At 44.6% G+C, this 21456-nt stretch overlaps 1 protein-coding gene across 1 annotated transcript in view; it reads right to left on the bottom strand.

Moving 5' to 3' along the window:
• Positions 1 to 21456, bottom strand: part of ESR1 (estrogen receptor 1) — a 387555-nt gene that overhangs the window by 16663 nt on the left and 349436 nt on the right. The window contains 1 exon segment of the mRNA XM_058289585.2: positions 13815 to 13948. Within this exon segment, the coding sequence (XP_058145568.2) occupies positions 13815 to 13948 (134 nt within the window).

Below are 21456 nucleotides of genomic sequence, written 5' to 3'. Positions count from 1 at the left end.
ATGGCAGCTATCCTACTCTAATACAAGAAGAGAAGCATTTTATGACTTACTAACAAATTAAGCAGAGGAATATATTTGTATAAAGGATTAATTCAGAGGGGTGTTTATATACCTTCTTTTGTTACCCTTTTTCACGTTTATAAGCCCTTAGTTTGCATAGTTTACTTAGAAAAGTATTTCTCTTCTCAAATGCCAATGTTGTCACATTTTGTCAGGGAAAACATCATCTAGGTTCTGGAACTGCCTACTTACGCATTGGGATAGCAGCCATTCATTCTGAATAGTCACATACTTAGGAGCAACCAGTATGTTCGAAGAACCAAGGGGCAAGACAAAGCCAACAGAATGTTTAGTTTGCTATAATGCAAAGCCCAATACTACTAAAGACTCCAAACAGATGGCTCTGTGCCATGCAGGAACCAACTTCTCATTCTTTGACTTAAATGACAAAAGTGTTGCTTTAGGAAATATTTCTCCATTGGTGGGAAACTCTCAGCCTTCCACTGATGTAGGATTGTTGACCTGAAAGATGAAGAACCTGTCCAGAATCCAATCCTTGAGCAAATGATTACCGTCACCCTAGTGTTTGTAAGATCACATACCTAGCTAAGTCCTCCTCTAATGGCCTCAAAGGTAGAGTGATCACAGTGAAGATGAGTGTTCTCCCCACAAACCCAAAATGGGAACATGGCGGTCCTATTACCTGACATCTCTATATACCCATGAGTTCCCTCTTTCCACAGATGACTATGAAACTATGTGTTTCTGACTCAGTGACATCAGTTTGGTGTAATATTTTAGTCCATTTGATGTTCTAGAAGACAAATACTTGGTATATCAATAAATACAAACCAACTCAGAAGATGTCTTCTCTTATTGATGATTGTAGGTAGTGAAACTGAACAACTAGTTCCGTTTTCTTGAGGAGAAATCTAAATTATGTGCTTTTTTTTTTAGAATTTAGATGGCAGCCATATGTCTTCTTATCATAGCTAGAAATTCTAGTTTGTAATTTTTATATTTCTGTAATAAACTTAAAACTTCTAGGACTAAATAATTATGGGTCTATATTATTCTGTTTAGGAGGATTAATTTTATTAGTTATATCTATAACATATTAAGAAATACATTTATATTTATATACATATTTGCTATGTATTTATTTATATATAATTAAGAAATCGCAGGTTCTGGATATTCAATTCCTCAAACAATGAATATTACCTTTCTGAGGTCAGAAGGGAGACATTTTGAAGGTGACTTTGATGAAAAATGAGCAGTCCTTCTATCACAGAAGTTTGCTCACAAGGTTTGATGCAGAACTATCACTTTAGTGAGCTAGCCTGGTCTCAGGAGGGCTTGAGGATTTCATTTTTCCAAGAAGAGGAAGGTCAAAAGAACTCAGATGAATTATTCTCACTAGACTCCCACCTTTCCTTGCCTGGCTTCTCAGAGATATTGGAGGAACCACCCCAAGCAGGAAGTAGTTTGCACACACTGGGGCAGACTGTATTTTCCAAAGATGACCACAACAATATCTTCCATCCCACATGCTTTTCTACAGTATGATCCTGCCACTCCTCCCATTGAGATATGGGCTCTCTGTCTCCTCCCCTTGAATATGAATGGACCTATGATTGGCTTATAACCAACAGGGTGGGCTGGAAGTGATGCTGCACGACCTTAAGGGTAGGTACGTCATAAAAGGCAATGAAGCTTCAGCCTTGCCCATAGGGATGTCTGCTTTTGACCACCAGGCAAGAAGTCCAGTCACTATGTTGTGAGGAAGCCAGGCTACATGGAAAGACCACATGGAGATATTCTAGTTGACAGGTCCAGCTGACATCCTAGCCAACAACAAGCACCAATGGTCAGACATGTGAACCAATATGTCTCCAGATGATTCTAGACCCTCAGCTATCAAATCACCCTTAACTGATGAATGTCCCAGGATGAGGCACCAGATGCTGTGGAACAGAGACTAGCCATGCTTCTGTGCTCTATCCAAATTCAGGACCAGTAGAATCCACCTTTCTTTAAGCTGTAGAGCTTTGGGGTACACAGCAGCAGTATCCAGAACCCACTTGGGTATCCTCATTAGATTCTTAGGAAGGAATGTGATCCAGAACAGGCAGATGGGAGATTAGACTCCTGATCTGGTATACTGTGAGATATAATTGCATTTAAATACCTTCTTCCTCACATTATGAATTCTACTGCTTACCAATGCCTTGACCTGGTCCTCAACCTTGACCCTTGAGCATGCAACAGTAAGGAGCTTGAGTTCATCCTATCTGATAGTGTATGTAGTCAACAATTTTCATAGGAAGTCTTTAGCTGTAAATTCTGCCTAGCTGATTATCAAAATATTTGATTCTTCCCTTTCCTGGAAACCCAAAACATCTGCACTCTAGTTTCTTACCAGAGAGCAAAGCACTTTGAATTCTCAGTCCCACAATCCATACCAAATCCTGATGGGGAGAGATAGATTTTGTAGAGATTTCCCTAAAAGAGAGTCTGTTGCACAAAGTGTCTATTTTATCTTAATTTTGTTATAAGCTTATGACTCTCAAAACTGAATGTGTTTTCCTCTTTGCTTCGGCCAACGAAAGGAAACTTTGAGCCAAATTTGTGGCCCACTCCTGGGAACTTCACAGACGTACCTCTGTGTGCTAATCTGACTTGTGGATTTATTCTTTCCTTCATATTATTTTCCCTTCCTACAGATCTTGTCAACTATCGACATACCCCTCTGCACTGCCTGGCATTTGGTAAGCCATTTTAAATCCCCTATGGAATAAGCGACATATAAATAAAATAATGTAAAAGACCCACAAATCAATGAGCAGTGTCAACGCAAGCATGGATGTTCACCAAACATCATTAAACACACATGCCCCTGAGCCTCTAGCCCAATCTACAAGGTATAATTGGCTGAAATGCACCTGGCTACATCATCCTGAATTGAACAGAGTGCTTAAATATCTGATGATGTGCAGTCCAGTGGCTAATAAACGAGGCCTGCTCCCTCTCACTTCTGATTTGCATACTTATTTCCAGATCCACAAAACTTCAGATATATTTTCCCCCCTTTTCCCCAGGTACAGAATTGCAACGGCTGATAGTTCTCCCTGGTTCTTTTGGAAAAGATAACTGGCATCAAAAACTACTCTTACTGTGAGGGTAGATGTTTCCTGTTCTTCAAGACTATCTTCTCTGTCATACAAGTGAGCACTACAACCGATGAAAATGCTATTGAAAAAGCATCAGAGGAAAGCGTGACAGCTTGACCTCCTGCCTCCTTAAGCAGAGAAAGGCTATATTAAATTGCAAAAAGGAGGCACAGAATTCAGGATGGTGGGTTTGGGAGGGGCCAGCAGATCTTATCCTTCTCAGTAGAGCTTTGAACTGAATTGTGTCCTCCAAGAAGACATGCTCAAGCCCGAAGCCCCAGGCCTGTGAACATGACCTTACTTGGAAACAGGGTCTTTGAAGATGATATGAGTTAAGATGAAACCCAGTTGGGTTAGGTGGGCCTTCATCCAATAAGGCTGGTGCTCCTCTAAGGAGGGGGGAGTTGGACACGGGACCACAGAGGAAAAGGCCACGTGGCCCAGGCAGAGACCAAGTTATGCTTGGACTGTCCATAAGCCACAACCAGGCCCCTACAGGTCCCGGGTGCGTGGCCCTGCCAACACCTTGAGTTCCTGCTTCTGGCCTCCAGAATTTTGAGAAAATGAATTGCTGTTGTTGTTGCTTTTTTTTTAAATATATTTTGAAAAATTTCTCTCCCCCCACCCCATTCTATTCACTGTGTCCAATTGCTGTGTGTTCTTCTGTGTCTGTTTGCATTCTCATTAGGTGGCTCCAGGAACCGATCCTGGGACCTTCCAGAGTGGGAGAGAGGCAATTACTCTCTTGCGCCACCTCAGCTCCCTGTTCTGCTAGGTCTTCTTATTTTCTCTTCTCTGTGTCTCTTGTTGCGTCATCTTGCTGTGCCAGCTCTTTGTGTCAGTTGCTACTCCTGCGCGGGGCGGCTTTCCCATGTGGGGTGGCATTCCCACGCAGGGGGGCACTCTTACATGGGGTCACTTTCCCACATGGGCCGGAAGTCTGCGTAGGCCAGCTCGCCGCATGAGCCAGCTCGCCCTCACCAGGAGGCCCTGAGCTTCGAACCCTGGGCCTCCTATATGGTAGAAGGGAGCCCAATTGGTTGAGCCACATCCGTTTTCCAATTGTTGTTGTTTTAATCCACCCATTTTTGGGGGGGGACTTTCTTATGGCAACTCTAGCAAACTAAGACAAGTGGTTTTCAAAACATTTTAGACCATCAAAACCCTTTAAAAAAAAAGTGAAATCTCACATGAAACCTCCTATCTCAGCTGTACGAAGTCAAACATCTCTGATTAAAGCAGGAGAAACGGGGGCCTGGAGAATATTTTCTTGGACTCTCCCACCCTGCCTCATTCCCCCCACAACCCTGAGGTTCCTTCCAGAAACCTGAGCCTTAGCAGCAGGTGGTTCAAAAACCAGCAGTCTAGAGGGACTCAGGGAGGTTAAGGAAATGAGGTCAAGAGGTGCTTGAGCTGGAAGGAACTTCAGGGGGACAACTGGACTGGGCTGTCCCCAGAGCACAAGGAACTGGCAGAGCTGGAAGTAGAACCCAGGGAGCACTCACCCCTGGCCCAGGGCTCCAAACCTGCCTACCCAGAGAATTTCCTGACCCTGAGATTTGTGAGAAACGACAAGTGATGGTCAGTGGATGCTTCTCCAGATACTTGAGAAAATTAATCATTTTCCTGGAATGAGTTGGGAGCAACTCAGTTTTCCAAAACACAGTGCAGGGTAGTGAGGGGAGCGGAGGGTGTGGCAGAGACTGGCATCAACCAAGAAGCTCTCTAATTAGGGACTTCCACCAAAGTATTACCAGCGTCTACTTATAGAGGGTGAAATTATGATTTCTCAGAAGATTATTCATCAGGGTGGCATTTCTGAATTTTCCAAGTTCTATTCCTTGGACATGCATTACTTTCATAATTTGGGGGAGGAAAATGCAATTAACTTGCAGAATCAAACCCTCCTGCATTCTTATTTCACAAGTTTTTATCAATGCCTGGACCAAGGAGGTAAGAAATGTGACTGGTGAAGGGATACCCTGAAGAAGAGGGAGCTCGCTGGGAGTGGTAATATTTAAAGCTATTTGTATATCTCTATCGCCCCGGAGACTTCTCCCATTTCTGAAACACTGCACTGCTAGTCATTTCGGCAGGGAATGGAGGTGGCAAATTTGTGACTTAAGCTTCTCAGCCTAATCCACTCAGCTGGGAAGACCTCTGCTCAATAACCTAAGCTGCATTTCTCAATACAAGAGAGGATCAAACTTAGACTAACCCTAGGTCAGCCTCAGAAGACTGGCAAGTCAGACGCTGAGAAGGGCCGGCCTGGTGAATTCACCGGGGTGGTGGGCTGCCATTGAACATGAAGGCTTCTTGATCTCATCCAAGATCAGCACTTGCTATACCCAGGGAAAGAACAGGTGCTTCACCTGCCAAGACGCAAACGGAGTTTACCTCCTGGGTTGTTGGCCATCGCAGTGTCGATGCCGATTCTAAAGAACAAACTGCTCCTGCTGGTGTCCTCCTGACAGTCATCTGAGTGTTCCTGGGTAAAGACTGCCCGCTCCCTCCTGGACCCTGGAGCCCCAAAAGCCTTTTCCCCACCATGGAAGAATCCAGACCCAACACAGCAATTGTTCCCTGGGCCCCCATGAGACCAGATGCTCCTTGGGCCAACAGCAGCATGATCTCCAGAGGAGGAAGCTGGAGCTGCCTTGGGTCAGCAGCTGAGCCACTCCTTCCAAGTGGATTCCTGGCCAGAAAAGGCCATTGTCCATCACTCAAAGCCCAGGAGGAGTGGGCTTGTCTTTCCCTTTGTGAGTTTTGAAAGGGAAATGCACTCACCGCTAGCTGACCTCATGAATTTCCTTTTGCAAATATCACTTTCAAATATCAATGGTGAAGGCCGAAAGTAAGACAGAGCCGACTAATGCTTGGTGCATTGCTGCAAGTGGCAAAACGTCACATAGCAAGCACCTGTATGTATCATAAAATAACCCCAAATTCCCTGGCAGGAGGTAACTGGGGAGAACGTTTGGAAAGCTAATAATATGATGTTTATACTCTGAGCTGTGTGGACATGCCTCAGCTAGGGCAGACAAGGAGAAGCGTGTCTGCTCTGGGACACAAGCACTGGGCACTTGAGAGCCGTTTCCGATGCAGCGCTCAAGTGTTCTATTCACTTGAACCCTCGCAGACACTGTAGGTATAAATGTACCTTGATAAAGCTCTTGGGAGTAAGGTAAGAAGTAGCAACTCCTTTTCAACCAGCAACTCCACTTCTAGGAACATAACCAAAGTAATAAACAAAATTGGGCAAGAGATGTCTTACAGAAATGCAAAGCACAGCTTATTTATAATGCCATAAAAGAGAGAAATCACTTAAGTGTGTAATAACATCGGAGTCAACAAATAAATCATGTTATATCCTCTGGAATAATATGCAGTCATTTAAAATCTTATTTTTAAAGAAAGTGCATCAGTAAAATCCTAATGAAAAGATGTATAGATAAGAATATATATATATACACATTTATACATATACACACACAAACATAGTAGGTAGAGAAAGGAAAGTAATTCTCTAAACCAAACAGAATTTAGTCTAAGTGGGCATTTTTCTAAGAGCTGACTTGCATTAATAATAGCCTTCTGAGGTCGGCACTATTATCATCTCCATGTGGGGAACAAGGAACCCGAAACACTTGCTCAGGCTTAGACAAATAAGAAGGAACCGAAAGGGAGCTTGAACTTGACTCACAGTCCTTGCTGTCAACCTTCACACTGTGCTGCAATGAGATGCATCAGAAGGCCAACCACATGATCTCTGGACCGGGGAGTGGGATAAGGATGAAGGAGAGAGGACGTGGCTTTCCTGTTTGTTGGTGCTCTTGAGAGCCCCCCAAAATAAGCAGTTAAGCCGCCTTCTGAGGTCTGGACCCTGAATGGAAATCGGCTGCTAAGATTCTGAACTTGGCAAGGATTTCTGGCCTCCCAGTGCCTGTGGCCTTGGCCACCTCCTGTGAATTTCGCCTTCAGACATCTCTTCCTAGGGATGCAGGTCCTTCCTCAGTCTCCCAGTCTCCCCAAAACCCCAAGAGCTCCCTGCAACAAGACGCAGGTCCAAATCCACCAATCCTGGGACCCGAAAAAATTCTAACTCACCAGAAGGTCACCTTAGTCATCAGGGTGTAAGTTTTTTGTGTTTTTTTTCCCCCCTCTCTTTATTTTTCTTTAAATGTTATATTAAAAAAATATAAGAGGTCCCTATATATCCCTCACCCCCCTCACCCCACTCCTCCCACATCAACAACCTCTTTCATCATCATGGCATTTGGTGAATACATTTTGGAGCACTGCTGCACCCCATGGATAGTGGTTTACATTGTAGTTTGCACTCTCCCCCAGCCCACCCAGTGGGCCATGGCAGGACATACAATGTCCAACAACTGTCCCTGCAGTACCACCCAGGACAACTCCAAGTCCTGAAAATGCTGCCACATCACATCTCTTCTTCCTCTCCCTGTCCTCCGCAGCTATCATGGGGATGAGCCTCCCTGGCGCTGAGGGATTACCGCAAAGCACGAGCTGATGATGTAACTAGGAAAAGACCTTGAATAAAAGGGTCAACTCAGACCAGCAGAATATCTCAGCCTGCATGTAATATCAGGTATTAAAAACTGCTTTTTGACCTTGAATAAAAGGGGGAAATAGAAAGGACAAATGAGTTTATATGGCTATGAGTCTCCAGAAAAGAGTCGGGCGGGTGTAAGTTTTTAACTCCGAATGGCAGGGGAGAAATCCTGCCTCAGAATTTCCAGGCAGGAATTTACTGACTCTCTGCTAAGAAGAACGTAGGGTGTTTGTATTCAGAGCGTGTAGACAAAGGCCCATGAGTGTGCCTATATATCATGAGCCAGGCGTAGCACAAGATGCTTAATAAAGATGTTCATTCTTTGAAGTCATGATTCCGTGGGCTGAGGACTGTGCTTTGTCTTTTAGACATGAGGCTTGGGGAAGCAGTTTACCCAGGGTGGTCCATCACCCCCTAGGAAGTGGCAGAGTTGTTTCTCATTAATGCTAGCAAAGTCTACGCCACGCCGTGTTTTCGAGAAGTTAGCTGGGGCCATGGGGCTCGTTTAGGGCCATGCCGTAAATTGGCAGCAGGGAAAGTTGCCAAGTTTTTCATCTGCTGCCTACAGAATCCAGTTGGCCAGATAAAGAAGACCTTGCACCACTTGCTAACTATGAAGTACCATTTATCTCTAAATAATGGCAGGGAGCGGGTTCCCTGGAGAGGAGGTTTGCTGTTACAAACGATTCCAGAACTAACACAACGAAATCTTCCCCAAGGTGACAACTGAGGCATACCCGACGATGAGCCCATTCGCACTTTCCAAGGCCTCTTCCTGTCAGAATCTTCTAATTGCTGAGACCTGACTGTCCTCTGTGTTTACAGCCAAAATGTTTTAAAAAGATTCCTTCATCTAAATATAAGGCCCCATCGCCAAACAACAAACATAAATGCTCTAAGGAACTGTCTACTAATAACAAGTGCAAAGAATTCCACTCTGGAGAGAGGAAATATTCTTTGTGGCAAAAGCTTGTTTTAATGACTCATTAAATGAACGTTTTGTCTGACCAGAGCATGATGTCTGGTGAACACATAGAAAGTGAGTGGGATTTCCTGGGCCTCGGCAGGATGTGTTTCATCAAGGCACGGAGTACACAAGATCCACCACGTTCACAAGGCAGAACTGGGTGACAGATAACGGTGGGCACCTTACGATGACAAGGTCTGCTTCTGGGCGACCTCCCATGTGGCTTTGGTCATGACGTGAACACTTCCGAGGTGCTAGCATGCTTCTTTCTCGTCTTCTGGTTTCCCTCCACTCTTCACCTAAGTCTCTTCATTGACCATGGTTTGGGCTCTTTAGTCCTCTTTGTTGTTCCATCAAATGAAAGAGAACATTTGTCTGAAGATCAGTTTGGGAGGTGCAGGTGATGAGGGCTACAGCATTTCAATAGCACAGCGTGGCAGTGGCAACAAGTACACATACTAGAGGCAACCAGCCCCTGCTCCCTGCCCTCCCAGCAGGCAAACGGTCAGCCTTGGGTAACTGGAGTTGGACTGTGGGTCAGGAGAGGAGAGAGGGTCAACTGACAAGCAGAGAGGGCAGTGGAGCTGAGTCAGGGCTCTGACAGAGTCTCTGGGAAGCGAGTTGGAAAATGTTACCAGGAATTGAAGTATGATGCTCTTGGGAATTCCTGGGGAATGGAAAGAGTGTGGTGGTCAGAAAGGCATTCAACAATGGGGTAGAAATAATCATTAAATTGAATTGGAAGGCCAAACCAAGCCTTCATCAGAGATGGTAGATTTATTCATGTGAGGCTTTGGATGGATGAATTTTTCTAATCCTTGGAAAATACTAAAAGGGTAGTGCTCCGATTGGGAATGGACTGAGAATACTAAAACGATGATACATGTTGCAGGGTGGTGTAAGACAGAGCCAACTGGGGAAGGAAGATGTGGTGAATCCACAGTGATGTCACCAACAACAGGACTCACATTAGAGGCAATGATTTTTATCAATGACTATTCCTGCGATAATTGTCGCTTCTAGATTTTCTAGACATAGTTAATTGGCACATTAATTAGCATAATGAAACAGCACAATTAACAAGGTCTTAGAATAACACAGTATCTTCTTTTTTTTCTTAGAAGACACCTGGGATTAAGCCTGGGACCTTGTACATCAGGAGCAGGTGCTCATCCTCTTGAGCTACATCTGCTCCCTCTCTATTGTTTTTATCACCCTTGAGTCTGCATTTTTTTTTAAGCCTAGCTAGAAAGTAAAGCAGTTAATTGTCTCAAGGAAAGGAATGAAGGACTCAGTTCAAGCTAGAAATTCTCTTCTGTGTTGATGATAGGTATGTGTGATTGAGGAGGTCCTATAATGAGCTACAGTAGAGGCTCTATTCACATTTCCTCCTTTATCCCACAGTAACCCCAGCAGATGGGCATTCGTTTAAAGCATTTTTCAAAAAAATGTATTTCCCCTCCCTTTCGACTTGCTCGCTGTCTGCTCTCTGTGCCCATTCACTGCATGTTCTTCTGTGTCTGCTTGTCTCCCTTTATCGCGTCATCCTGCTATGCCAGCTCTCCACCAGCACAGGCCATCAGCTCTCCGCAGGTGTGGGCCAGCTTGCCTTCACAAGGAGGCCACGGAATGTGAACCCAGGACCTCCCATATAGTAGGCGGGAGCCCAATTGATTGAGCCGCAGCGGCTTCCTGGGCATTCCTTTCCCCATGTAATAGTTTGATAGTATTGAGCTCTTTAGTACACTTAAAAGGATGCTGTATTTCAGAAAGGTGGGACAGAGTGGGAAAGCAGGGGTCTTCCCAAGTACTCCTGGGAATATGCATAAATATGCATCTATTAAGCGACAGAGTGGCATAATATCTGCTGATCATCCACAGGTAGAGACCATGAATTAAAGTAAGAAATTCTGACATTCGTGTTCATACATTTAGCACAGAGTTCATAGCAGGAAGCAGTAAATATTTATAGAAAGAATAAATAAGGGAAATCAGTCAGCCAGTGACCAAATGTTAGATTGTACGATACTGATGCTAATACCAAAATAGCCATCAGAAGGAAAAGTCATTATGAATGGGGGTATTCTGAATTAGGTGAGATTTGGAAGAATTAAAAATATGAAAACTATTGCAAAGAAGAGTCAAATTCTCCTTCTCCTTCCTGGTCCCCTTCCGTATTTCCAGCCCCCTCTTTTTCTCGGCCCTGTCCATTCCCACTTGGGCCACCCCTCTGAGCTCCTCCTTTCTGCTCTTACTTGCCAGATCCTTGAACTCTGTCCAGCTAGTTCTCAGAATGGTTTGAAGCTGGATTTCCTCTGTCCTTTGGTGTGGAAGGCAAAAAACAACCAGTGTTTATCCTATGGCTGATTCTGGGCTTTTGCAAGTTGAGGAACAAGTTATCCTCAAGGAGGCCTAAATCATAATGGATATCTCCCTCTCCGACACTCCTGTGATGAGGGCTTCCCGTGGAATTTGTGGCATCTGGGAGACCCTCTCCAGACTTCCCAAAAGACATCCCCCGCAGTCCTCACTCCAACTTGTCCCATCCCCTGTGCCACTGCCCCAAGGTCAGAGCCAATGTCAACATAGCCCTCTCCAACCTGACCGTCCCTGACGTCTTGTTTCCATGGGGACCAGGAGAACATCTTCTAGCTCACGTTTCCGGCATCGTTTCCAGTTTGGCTTCTGTCAGAGATTCCTAGAGCAACGGTCACTTCATAATTTGTCTCATGACAGGTAAAAGTTGCCCCAGACCTCGGCTGGGTTGTTAGAAAACCCCATCTCCGGTTGTAGGGGGCAAATGGTTGATGATGGTAGCCCTCCCATCACTCCATCGCCTTTTTTTTTCCCCTCAGAAAATGGTTCCCACGACACTTTCTTTGGGCTTCAGAGTCTTTTCCTTTTTAATTCCGATTTTCTGAAAGAACGGGAGACACCAGGAGCTGTGCTCAGCGCCAGAACTGCTTTTCCAGAACACAGCTCATTCTTGTAGTGAAAAGAGCTATTTCCTTTTTTTTACAGGGTTAAGAGACTGTTTCTGTTTGGTGACTGATCTTAAGAGCTGTCCTTACTAGAAAGGCAAGCTGTTGCCCTGGTATCCTTGTTTTTAAAAAAGCCACACCGTAAACTATGTCAGTATACAGTGCTTATATTTACAAAACAGTGGTCCAAGCCCTTAAGAGCAAGGTAGCTGACACAAGATCCTAAGAAGGCAGCAAGGGGCAGGAAACTTTCACTGGTGTGAGAAGGCAGCAGGGGAAGGGCCCTGCAGTGGGAATGGCGGTTTTGGGGTTAGGAAGGCGACTTTTAGGAAACAATTTTCTTGTGCAGGCTGGACGTTTTTGTGTTTTTCCCCTCCCCCTGGGATTTTAAAAAACTTTGGTTTAAGGCAAAAGTCTTGCCCTTTCCCAAATAATATCTATCTATTATATAGATATCTATTATCTATTATATATTATATATCTATCTATCTATTATATATCTATATTAAGCAGGAAAACACTCTATGGATCTACAGGAAAGAGGTTTGGGTCCCACGCTCAGAGCACCCACTTGGGCTGGTGACGCACCCCAGCGTTAAAATTCACTTCCAATCGGGGCTCTCATTTCCCAGTTCAAGTGGGAACAAAGGCCCAGCACTCGATAGCCCCCGCTTTCCCTCCAAGTTCACGGTTGCCAAACACGGAGCCGCCAGCATGTGCCAGCCCGCCGCCGGAGAACGCCCGCCTGGGGACCTGGCACCTCGCAGCCGAGTGGCACCGCTCCCGGTACGCTGGTCCAACAAAGCACCATTGTGCGCCCTGGACCCCGGCGACGCGCAGGACAAGCGGCTGAAACGACCAGCACAATGCGTGTGAGTGGGGCCGGGGACTTGAATGGCGCGGTAATCACCGCCCCAGCGTGGACCGGAGTCTGTCTTCATTCTGGGATTCAGTCCTCGCCTGGTGTCAGCACAGCGTTTCCATTGATCGGTGGAGAAGGGAGGCTGATTGCGAGCAGGTCCATTTAGGAGACAGGGGCTATGCACATCGGCGGGGAGGGGAAGGGGCCCAAGGGTTTGTCTGCATGCTGGAAAGGCTTAGAAAGAGGCAAAAGCATCTGAAAAGAGCAGGAGGAAGCGATTGCCCACGCACCTATGTCCGTGGGCAAGACTGGGACCGCCTCTAACGCGTCAGAAACTAAATGAGACCTGGTGGAGCAAGTGCAGGTGCTAGAGCTCTAGATGAGATGCGGGGTGGGGCGGGAAGCGGGGGGCAGAGGTGCAGGTGAAGGGAGTTTGCTGTGCAGGTTTGAGACCGAGCGGGGAGCTGTGGGTCCCAAGCACTAGATGTCTGTCCATCTACTGCTTGGGCCCAAATACAGAGGGGCCTGGGAGGAGTCAGAGTGCTAACTCCCAGGGAGCCACCATTTCCATCTGGGTGACCTGGAGTGACTCTTCATACAACAGCCAACCTCACTACAAAAAAACAGATGCTGCTCTCCGCAAAGCTTTCTAAAATGAATAAATAGGAGGGGACCGTCGAATTAGGCTCCATAGACCAAACTGAAAAACACTCTTTCAGCTGGACCCATTTACGGCATTCTTCGTTCCCTAGTTTTGGAAACAGGATTTTCTATCTGCGAGCCAACTATGTATTTTTTTTTTTATCTAATCAGTTTTGACCAGAAACATGGTCTGTCTCAAATAAGCGTCTTTCCTTAGAATCTTGGGCTTAGACTTGGTCATGATTTCTCAACAGAGGCACTTTGTCTGCTTCTTTTCTGATATAGATAGCTATCAACAGGTATAGTCTATATACATATACTACTTTAAAAGACACAACTGCAGTATTTGTGAACGGAGGCTAATATTCCCGCAAGCAGGCTGTTTGACTCAATGCCCAGTTTTCATCTTTCATTCATCGTATTTGACCAGTGCAGTTCCACCTCCATACATAATTTACTATGACAATAGGTCATTTTAAATAAGTGTCAGTTGTTTCTTCAATTTATGACATCCTGCCTCTGTGGTATGTAGATTGTATCTAGTTGAGAAATACAAATAATAAACATTTCTTCCAGCAACCTGGCATTAAATTCTCCCATGTTATCAACTCACCAGAATTAAGCAAGATGATGGATTTCAGGCACACAAACTCCTCTCCCTGGAGATTCATCATACGCAACCGAGACGATGTAGCCAACAACATGTCAAAGATCTCCACCATACCCTCTACACATTTCCCCTGATTCCTATGAAAACAACAGCAAAAATTATATTAAAGGAGAGGAAAGCTCCCACAAGACATGATGAGGTTCATAATCATGGGCATCTACTGGCTTCAAATGTGTAACAAAACACTGTCGCCCCCTCTTTTAATGGGGCATGGATGTTCATTTGAACTCGAGGACAAGACCAAAAAAAAAAAAAAGCCACATCATTTTCCATTAATAAAATAGTTTCATTACGAATTCTTAGAAGAGATTTATCGGCCGATCCTAAAATCTGCTATGATAAATATAGAGTGCTTTGATCTATGGGGAATCGAAAATTATTAAGTTTTGGGTAAAATAGTTTCCTAATAAGTGTTTATTGATCTGCCACTATATTTGAGATTCTGACGTAGTTACAGGAACAAAAACAGAGTCTCTACTCTCAATAATTTCATGGACTTGAGGAGGAGACCAAAGAAAATAAATACTATAACAAAGTCTAATGGATGTGTCTAAAGTGCTTTAGAAGTGTAAGAGAATACAGTCAATTATGGACTATGGCTTGGGTAAAACCATTGATAGTGCAGGGACTGGTGGGTATAGGTAGTATAGGGTATAGGGTATAGGTAGTAGAGTGCATGAGGTGACACTTTAAGGAAATATACAATTTCATCCATCAGAGGTGTGCATGCATCATTGGAAGAGGGTCCTGAACAAGGACAGAAGATGCTGGAATGAGCATGGCGGTGAAAGGGTGACAGGAGGTTAATCTAGGAAAGCAGGAAAACGGCAAGTGAGGAAGGATGTCCTACATCATCAAAGTTTTGGGCTTTTCTCTGTACAACAGAGTGTTGGCATCAAGGATTTAACATCAGGAGTTGAAATTATTAAATAACCAAAGCTGAAGGTTCAAAACATGTAATATTTTTAAATGAGAAGGCATGAGTATCCTTTCTGGAGGGTTGTTGTGGAAACTAATTGAGATAATACATATGAAAGTAAGATATTCATTTATTTGTTCATAAGTTGAATTTGGGGCATGATGCATTTGAAGGAGTCAGGAAGGAGTTGAAGTACCCTAGGCAAACATATATTTGTGAAATAACACAAAATATTTTAAAAATTATGAACACTAAACAGATTATTCTGCACCTTGGTTTTTACCAATATACCTTCAAGCTCTTCATCAGCTGTTGTTTTTAATAGTTACATAGTTTTACATTTTAACAAATATTATATCTCATTTAACCACTTGTGATGGTTAATTTCATATGTCAACATGGCTAGGTTATGGGATCCAGTTGTTTGGCCAAACACTAACCTACTAATTATTGTGAAGGTATTTTTTTAGATGGGAATTGCATCTATAGTCAGTTGCTTGCATCTACAATCAATAAAGGAGATTTCCCTTTTTTGGGTAATCCCATCTTCTAATCAGTTGAAGTTCTTAAAAGCCAACAGGGAAGGTTTCAGAGGTCAGAAGAATTTCTGCTTTAGCTTCAGCATTGGTTCTTGAAGGAATTTCCAGCCAGCCAGCTTCCCCTGAGGAATTCTAAGGGCTTCAAAATCACTTTTATCAGAGTTTCCTGTCTGCCCTACAGAGTTCAGAATTGCCAGCCCCCATGTTCACATGTTCAGATTCCTTCCAGTAAATCTCTTAATATATATCCTGGAAAACCTCGTTATAGGTCAATATTTGGTTTGATTCTAAGTATTTTGCTGTTGCAAACTTCCATGGAATAGCTATTATTTTTATGTCTTTGGGCACAAGTACAGATACGTATGGAATAATGTGTTAGAAATGGAATTGCTAGATTAGAGGACTTATATATTTTAAATTTGGATAGTTCAAATATGGCTTCCAGAAAGTGTACACCAATAGGCTACAGAGAGGAGAACACTTTGGTAAAAGCACGTTCTCTGAGCTGCCTGCCCTTGTCCTTTGCCCATTGTTTTTCTTTGAGTTATTAGTTATTTCATATTGATTCTTAAGAGCTCTTTATATTTCATGATAGTTAACCCCTTGGCATATGCCTTTTTAGTGTTTTTCTCATGGTTTCTACTTGTCTTTTGATTTCGTTTCTAGTGTTTTCTTTTGAAAAAACATTTAATTTTTATGTAATCAAATTTATCAAACTTTTATGGCTTTTGAATTGTGAGTCTTGCTTGGAAATGCCATCCCTGTGACAATAGTATATAAAAACCACCTTATATTTTCTTCTAGTGCAGTTCCAAGGTTTTATGTTTAAATCATTGAACCACTGGGATGTAATTTTTATAACAACTTTATTGAGATATGATTCACATATCATATAATTCACCTTTTAAAGTATATAAGTCAATGTCATAGAGCTGTGCACCATCATTTGTGATTGTTTTGGGGGATGCACTGTGAGTTAGGGATACAGCTTAGTATTTTTCCCTAGGTGACTAGTTAGTTTTCTTAACATTGTTTATGGACCAAATCATAGTTTCTCACAATGACTTGAAGTGTGCTAGGTACATATCCCCCCCATGAGATGGCTTCCTCATCTGTCTGCTCATTGTCTCTGCTTTTTGTCTCTGCTCATTGTATCTGTTTGTTGTCTGCTAGTCTTCTTTAGGAGGCACCAGGAACCAAACCCAGGACCACCCATGCGGGAGGCTGGTATCCAACCACTTGAGCCACATCTGCTGCCTGCTCATTATGTCTGCTCGTTGCGTCATCTGCTCATCTTCTTTAAGAGGCACCAGGAACCAAACCCAGGACCTCCCATGTGGGAGGCAGGTGCCCAACTGCTTGAGGCACATCTGCTCCTTATGCTAGGTACTTTGGATATATTCATTTACTTCTCACAGCTTTCCTTCAAGGTTACTATTATTATTCCCATTTTCAAGTGAGGGGATTAGGATTCAAAAGTGTTAAGTCAAACCACACTGTCCACCAACCAGAAGAAGGAATCCCAAAAATAAGACTTTCATTCTCTCTCCCTTCCTTGCTCTACTTTTATTCATTCAACACAATTTATTGAGGGCTCATTAAATACCAGGCCTTGTGCTAGACACAAGGGTGCAGAAAAGAAAGCTATGGGCACTGTGAATAAGAAGCTCCAGGACAAACTGGCCAAGAGAAAGACAGGTGGAATACAACAGGATGCTTTCCCAGCAAAGCTAGAGAAAGAAAACCTCTTCTATCTAATGTCAGTCTGCCCAAACTGAACCTCTACCAATCTTGAAGCAACGGTCATGGTATTCCCACAGTAAGTTAAATGCGTTTTAGTGTAAAGAGCTTAGCATGGTGCCTGGCCCACAGCAGGGACTGCACTTAAGGGTTAGCAATGGATATACTGACAAACGGATCCACAGATGTCAAGGGAGCGGTTGCACTTTTTACCCAAAGTATCCAGAAAAGGACTGCCCCAGTGCATTTTGCTTTGACTGTGGAAATCCAGACACCTGGAGTCTCTATAGAAGCAGAAGGGAAACTTTAAAAGCTACCCGGGGGGACGACAGGATGGTCCTGCTGAAGAGGAACTTGACCATGAAGCGGGGAGAGCATTCCCGAAGTGGGTTGTACTTGTCACGCAGTCGAACGTTTTTTGCAAGCGGCCCATTTTCTTTCGAGCGAAAAAAATAAACAGGGCTTGGGGAAGAGGTTTGGAGCGTGAAGCTTTAAAAATAACAACTCATAGCCAAAATAGAGAAATGTTCCTTTCTCAGTAGAAAGTCTCTGTTTACTTAACAGACTGCACGCCGGCAGGGGGGGATGTTTCAGAGTGGGAAGGAGGCTTTGTGCACCTGCTGTGAGCAAAAGTTCAGTTCAGAAGCTGAGAAAGTGGAATCTTAAAATTTTCCTTTTCTTCTGGTCCCTTTTGGATAGTCACCCACGTTTTCCCAGGAGGAGCTTGGTCTTAACTCTTCCAGTGCGAGTGTATTTAAGCCTCTTTTCACAGACATCCTGTTATTCCTGACGAGCAATGATTACCTGTCACAGGCAGAAGGTTCGCTCTGTGGCACACGAGGGGCTGTGGCCTGTGCCCTCAGTGGTGACACATTTCCCCAAACTCTCAATCCGGGTCTCGCTCGGTGTGTGTGCACGCGCGTGTGTTTTAGGGGACATGGAAGACACACATTGATGACTACTCATAGAGACATTATGCTGTGAGTATTCTGGAGTCTACTTCCAGGTGAGCAGAAGTGCTTCCTGTGTAATCGGTGGGAGGTTTGACCCAGAAGGACTTCTGAACAGTGACAATATAGTCTAAGCAGTGCTGTAAACATCTAAACGTTGATGCTGACGTTTCCCTAAGAAGGAACTCATAACCCCTTTCAATGGGAAAAACCCAATTGGTCTGAACACTTGAGCCCATCCTCAGAGAACCCACCATTTATCCACGGATCAATAAAACCCTTGCACTCTGAGAGCCCCATCATAGCTTTGGTCGGTCATTAGAACATTGCTGGAATCCACATGCCTGGATGATCCCAGGAGCTCCGTGGGCCTCTCACGTGATGATCTCAAGGTGACAACACTTGCCAGGTGTGCTGGTGAGCGGGGAAGTTGCTAGCCGGAGGTCTAGGTAGACTTTGGAGTCGGCAGACTCCTGTCATCTGAGGGACTATTTACTTGTCTACCAAAGTCATGAGAGATGTGGCCGGGGCTTCATTGTCCAAGGCCTGTCTTCAGAGTCCACACAACGTTCAAGAAGCAAACCAGAAGAGTGCAGTTACCTCCAGGTCAGGGGGTACGGGTGAATCCACAGTGAGTGTTGGGAATGGGTTGATAACTAAGAGTCTGGAGCTAACACTGCTATGAGATGGTAGGACCCGTCACAGTCCATGAGGTATTCCAGGGCCTAAGAAGCACACCGGGGATCGAAAACAAGATTTATTTTTAAAAGCGCAGCTTCAGGCACGGATCAGAAGAAGTCTTGTAGCAAGTGGTACAGCTTCCGGCTCCCACTGTGAAACGTGACAGCTCCCCGGAGTCTGCCGGACTGGTTTCCTTCTTAAAATCCCTTGGTGGGAGAATCTTGTTCTGCTACTTGCCCTCTTCAAGTGTGGTCCATTTACACTTAAATATGAGTGAAAGGAAGAGGACTTGGAAGAGCATTTGCTCATGGCATGTCCTGGAAGTTTCTCCTCTATGGAAACTAGAGCCTGTTTTGTCTTTTGTTTTTCTTTTTAAGAAGCCCTAACGTGCCTATGACTCCGCGTGGGAATAAGGAGCTTTAAGAAGAGTGTGCGGATCACATGTGCACTTGTTGACCTTCGAAGTATCTCTTAATGTTATCGGAAATGGTGCCCGGGTGTCTTAGGTTCTTGGCTTTGGCACAACAAAAAACTCAAGGATGAGCCATAAATCAATTAAACAAGCAGAGAATTTATTGGGAAGGTAAGGCAAGAGAATAGAAGCACACCTCATCAGGAGAGATGAGGGTGAACATTCTCAAGAAAGAGAAATGTGAGATGCTGCACTGGGGTCCCCTGTTTTATGGGGGTCCAGGACTCTAGGGCCTATGTTGATTGGCATATTTGACACAAAGCAGGGGAACTCTATTGGGGTATTTGATTCTCTTGGGGGGTGGGGTAGGGGTGTTGCCCAGTGGTGATTGGCTTCTGGCTGCTGTCCATGAGCTCTGCAAGGCATGCGACCAGTGGTGATTGGCTTCCAGCTGCTGTCCATGAGCTCTGTAAGGCATGCGACCAGTGGTGATTGGCCTCTGGTCACTGTCCACGAGGCAAATGTGAGGAAACCTAAAAGCTAGATGGGTGGGTGGTGGTGATGTTCCTCTTACCCCTTCCCTCTTTGCTGGCTGCTTCTGATAATACAGACTTTGGGTGTATGCTGTAAGCTGCAGGCCATGTGCTTGTAAGCTGCCCCTTCCTAATCTGTCTGTGTGACTCAGCAGGCTAATGCTAATAAACAGGTCAATGCCTCAGTTTCTCTTAACAGGCTCATTAGTTTTTCTTCCCCCTCCCTCCTCAGGTCCCTTTTCTATCCTGCCTCAGTATCCGCCATCAAGAAAGCAGACTTAGGGAAGTGGACTTGGCCTAGTGGATAGGGCGTCCGTCTACCACATGGGAGGTCCGTGGTTCAAACCCCGGACCTGTGTGGAGCTGGCCCATGCGCAGTGCTGATGCGTGCAAGAAGTGCTGTGCCACGCAGGGGTGTCCCCTGCATAGGGGAGCCCCACGTGCAAGGAGTGTACCCCGTAAGGAGAGCTCCCCAGCGCAAAAGAAAGTTCAGCCTGCCCAGGAATGGCTCCACACACACGGAGAGCTGACACAACAAGATGACACAACAAAAAGAAACACAGATTCCCGGTGCTGCTGACGACAACAAAAGCGGACAAAGAAGAACATGCAGCAAATGGACGCAGAGAACAGACAACTGGGGCAGGGAAGGGGAAAGGGAAAGAAATAAAAAGAAAAAGAAAAAGAAAGCAGACTTAAGCTGGTGAGCTCAGGGCCAACTGCAGTCCTGAAATAACTTGGAAGGCAGACCACAGACCTGGGAGGTATTCAGAAAGAGGCAATGCGGTGGATACGATGGCTGCCTTAGGAGGTGTATTACAAGAAAGAGGTGAGCTCAGGCAGGAGTGGAGTCCTGTTCCAGCAGAGATGGAAAGGAATGGGGAAAGCCCAAAGAGAAACGGCTTCACCAGTTTGATAAAGACAACTGCTCTGGCCGCAAACGATTAGGAGGTGAACTGAAGACAGTCTTCAGTATCTAAGGACCAGTAAGATTTCTCAGTTTACAAAGAAACTCAGTCATGTGGAGAAGATCAGACCAACCTCTTGTTTCAAATAACCCTCACCCAAGCCTATTGTTTCAAATAACCTCAAGGAGTCACCAAAAAATCACAGGGAGAGGCTTAGGAAAAAGGAATTATATCTAAGGAAGGACTTTGGGCATAGTTACAAGCAGATGAAACTAACGAGAAGTGAGCAGAATGCAAAACTACCAGGTTTTTAGGATAATAGTACTACTGAAACAAAAGCCTTTGATTGTTTAAACTGCCAACTGTTAAGCCCCAAATTTTCACTGGCAGGAAGTACTGTGAGAACTGTATTGCTCACTAAAAGGACACCCTTCTCCATTTCAGTTGCAGCCAAGGGGACTAACAGAGAAGAAGAAATCTCCCAGGAGATGCAGCCAGGAGCTACAGAAAAAAAAAAAACAACAGAAAGTGAATTTGTCCTACAGAGTAGAATCAGGGACTAATCAAAGAATTTTACAACCCCTCTGAATAAAAGCCCCCTCATGTTTGTCTAGAAGGATTTTAGGATTTCACAACTGCCATGGAAGCCTGATACTAAGAGTCTTCCCTGCTTCCCCTTTTCCAAATGGGAGTTTTAATTGCAGTTGTTTTTCCCTCACTCTACTGTTGGATATTGGGTGTACATGTGAGGCAAGTTTGGCCGACCAGACAGAAGCATGTTCTACTCCACAGAGAGCTGCACATCCCCAAGACATCTTTGAGCTGGATGGACTTTAGCTGGAGGCAAGAGCTGAGTGGGACTTTGGGTTGAAACTTGGGGAGCCATGGCCATTTGGAAAGTAG

The sequence above is a fragment of the Dasypus novemcinctus genome, chromosome 28 (assembly GCF_030445035.2).
Source record: "Dasypus novemcinctus isolate mDasNov1 chromosome 28, mDasNov1.1.hap2, whole genome shotgun sequence".
Lineage (NCBI taxonomy): Eukaryota > Metazoa > Chordata > Mammalia > Cingulata > Dasypodidae > Dasypus > Dasypus novemcinctus.
This window is presented reverse-complemented; position numbering and strand designations above follow the sequence as displayed.